The sequence below is a fragment of the Propithecus coquereli genome, unplaced genomic scaffold (assembly GCF_000956105.1).
Source record: "Propithecus coquereli isolate 6110/MARCELLA unplaced genomic scaffold, Pcoq_1.0 Scaffold443, whole genome shotgun sequence".
Lineage (NCBI taxonomy): Eukaryota > Metazoa > Chordata > Mammalia > Primates > Indriidae > Propithecus > Propithecus coquereli.
Window position 1 is genome coordinate 966,466 of NW_012150208.1, and position 3,302 is coordinate 969,767.

Consider the following 3,302-nt stretch of genomic DNA (forward strand, 5'->3'; position numbering starts at 1 on the left):
GAGACTTAACTGACATAGATGGCAATGCCTATCACAAGAAGGGGACTGCAGACCTATGGTTTTCAAATGTTTCTAAAACTTTGAGTCCTTTTGTTTAAACAAAATCTAACAAAGAAGTCCATTTTACAAAGCAGACAAACATAGGTCTGTTCCGATTGAAGCAGAGTGGAAGACCCAGAATTCAACTCCCTAGGCCTACAGACTCCAGGGTTCTTCTAGATAAAGCTGGGGAAATAATTGAGAGCCACTAAAGGAATTTTGTTAAAGGCTATGAAGGGGTCAGACTTTCATTTCAGGTGGATGGTTCTGCCAGCTGCAGGATGGACTGAAATGAGAGGGCATGGAAACATTTTTCCTTTTGTCCAGTCTGAGGCTGATGAGGTCAAATCTAGAATGGCAGGAATAAGGATGGAGAGGAGGGGCTAGATTTGAGGAGAAACAAATCAGCAGAACTTGATTGTTGGAATTTGCTGGGTTTGTTCATTCATTTATTTATTCAGCAGATATGTAGGGAGTGTTCACCATGTGCTCAGCACTATGAAAAAGGAACTGTGTGTACGGTGTTGAGCAGAATGTATACCATCCTTGTGCTGTGAAACTTACAGTTTGGCTCAGGTCCAGAGAGGCAAAGGAAAGGCTCTAGGGTGTGCTTCAGTTTCCATTGGGGCAGGTGATGTTCCTCAAACCAGTGACCAATTAGTGAGGGGTGTAATCACTCCAATGGGTCTTTTTTTTTTCATTGTACGTAAGGGGTTTGATCCAATGGGTCTTAAACAGCATTTACTGAAATAAAATAGAAAACACCAGGGTGTCTTAAGGGAAAGAACAATTTCCAGAAATTTTGTCTCTCTTACATATGTGCAAGTCTGTGCAATGTACTTCTAACCGAGGGACAAATAAATAAAGAAAAAAAAAAACACCTTGTAAAACCTTATATGAAGGATGAGCACGTGCCTGTAACTCTGTATTCTTTGAAGGGACTAATCATGTCTTACTCATTGTTGTGTCCATACACGTGGACAAATGGAAGTGGACGGATAAATGGATGGGTTATACGTGCATATGATGGATAGATTAAAAATGAATGGGTTAGCCAGGTGCAGTGGCGGAGGCCTGTGGTCCCAACTACTGGAGAGGCTGAGGCAGAAGGATCCCTTGAGCCAAGTCCAGCCTAGGCAACATAGCAAAACCCTGCCTCTTGAGAGAGAGAGAAGGTGGAAGGAAGGTTAGGTGAGTAGGGGCATGAGTTATGGATGGATAGATGGGTGAAATGTAAATGGAAGGATTATGGATGGAGGGAGGCAAAAAGATCTGCAGAAGTAGGTGTAAGGCATGCTGAATTTGAGGTGTCTGAAGAGGTCTCAGGACAGCGGAGATGGACATACAAGTTAAGGTTGCGAGAGAGGTCAGGGTTGGGAAGCCGAGGCTCTGCAGGTAACAGGAAAAGGGGTGAACTGGTTTGAGGAGGAAAGTTGGAAGCACGTAAGTCCCCACAGGAAACCCGTTGACATCACCGCCACTCCCCGCCACCGCAAGACCCACCCCGCCACACCTCAGGCCCAGTCTCTTTCCAGCAGGCCACGCCCCCGAGGCGCGCTGCCGGCGCGTCTGAGTCCTCCCCACCACAAAGCCCTGCGGTTAGAAGGGCCGGAGGTGCACGAGAGCATCTGAGTTTTGCCGCCGCACTCGCCACCCTTTGGGTCCGCTCCCGGGTGCCGGCTCTCCTGAGCGGCCGCTGACCTTCAGTGTCCGGCTGACTAGTGCAGCGTTTACGCCACTCAGTGGCTTAAGTTCATTCTGTCTCCGCCCATTGCCACTAGTCAGTCTCTCCTATGAGGTGCGGCTGGATGGGCGGCCGGGACTCACGGCGGGCGCGTCTCCTGGAACACCATAGAGATGTGGTCCTCCGACAGCCCAGCCGGCCACCGAGTGTGGGATAGAGCGCCTACGTCATTTCCTGTCGCCTGCGGCTGGGTGAGGAGCGCCAGCACCTGAGGAGGACGCCACCGAGTAGGGCAAACTCTGAGGCTAGCGAGAAACGTGACAGGGCCAGGGATTGCACGCTGCACCTTGGAGGGCACTAGGGGGTGCAGCCTGGTTCTGTCCCTGCTGACCTCAGAGGGCGTCTGTGAGTCTAGATCGGGGGCGATCGCGTCCTTAGAGAGGGGATCGAGGCTTCTTTGCTAGCCTGAGTAGGAAGAGCAAGGTTGAGGACAGCTTAGGTCACCAACGTAGCTTGGAGACAGGCCTGCAGGCGCATCCCCTCTCCTCAGCTCCGAGCTGACGCATCTACACCGGCCAGCAGCCCATTAAGATGGCTGGCTATGCCACTACTCCCAACCCCATGCAGACACTTCAGGAGGAAGCGGTGTGTGCCATCTGCCTGGATTACTTCGAGGATCCCGTGTCCATCACCTGCGGCCACAACTTCTGCCGAGGGTGTGTGACCCAGCTGTGGGGTAAGGATGAGAAAGACTGGGACGAGGAAGAAGATGAATGGGAGGAGGAAGAGGAGGATGGGGAAGCCGTGGGGGCCATCGGTGGATGGGACAACTCCATTCGAGAGGTGTTGTATCGGGGGAATGCTGACGAGGAGCTGTTCCAGGACCAAGAGGATGATGAATTCTGGGTTAGTTACAATGGTGCAAGGAATTGGGACAATGTGAATTATGGGTGGGACCAGGAGGAAGAAGAGGAGGAGGATGATTGGGACTATTACCTAGGAGGCTTGAGACATGACCTGAGAATTGATGTCTACCCTGAAGAGGAGGAGGTATTGGAAGCTTACAATGAGGAAGAGGATGAAGAGGTGTATCCTGACATCCACCCACCTCCTCCTCCGCCCCCTCCACGGCAATTCACCTGCCCCCAGTGCCGAAAGAGCTTTACACGTCGCAGCTTTCGTCCCAACCTACAGCTGGCCAACATGGTCCAGATAATTCGTCAGATGTGCCCCACTCCTTATCGAGGGAGCCCAGGGAACGATCATGGCATCTGTTCCAAACACCAGGAAGCCCTGAAACTCTTCTGTGAGGTTGACAAAGAGGCCATCTGCGTGGTGTGCCGAGAATCCAGGAGCCACAAACAGCACAGCGTGGTGCCCTTGGAGGAGGTGGTGCAGGAGTATAAGGTGAGAGGAATAAGGAGGGAATATGGGAGAGTTGAAGGCAGTGGAGAAGTAACAAGAAATCCCTTTCCCACCCCTCAGGTACTTGCTAGTTGAACTTAATTTGCAGGGGAAAAGGGAGCTCGGTGAAGAGAGAGAGGGCAGATTGGTTTCCCCAGAGGAAGCTAAACAAACA

At 51.5% G+C, this 3,302-nt stretch overlaps 1 protein-coding gene across 1 annotated transcript; it reads left to right on the top strand.

Annotated features, from left to right (window-relative positions):
• Nucleotides 1-2,241: 2,241 nt before the first annotated feature.
• TRIM52 (tripartite motif containing 52) lies at nucleotides 2,242-3,302 on the top strand. Its single transcript, XM_012654659.1, has one exon. The coding sequence runs from the start codon at nucleotides 2,315-2,317 to the stop codon at nucleotides 3,221-3,223; it is 909 nt and encodes a 302-aa protein (XP_012510113.1). The 5' UTR covers nucleotides 2,242-2,314; the 3' UTR covers nucleotides 3,224-3,302.

What these genes read in the sequence shown, in the direction of transcription:
- TRIM52 (XM_012654659.1), top strand. Translation starts at nt 2,315, where the DNA reads ATGGCTGGCTATGCCACTACTCCCAACCCCATGCAGACACTTCAGGAG.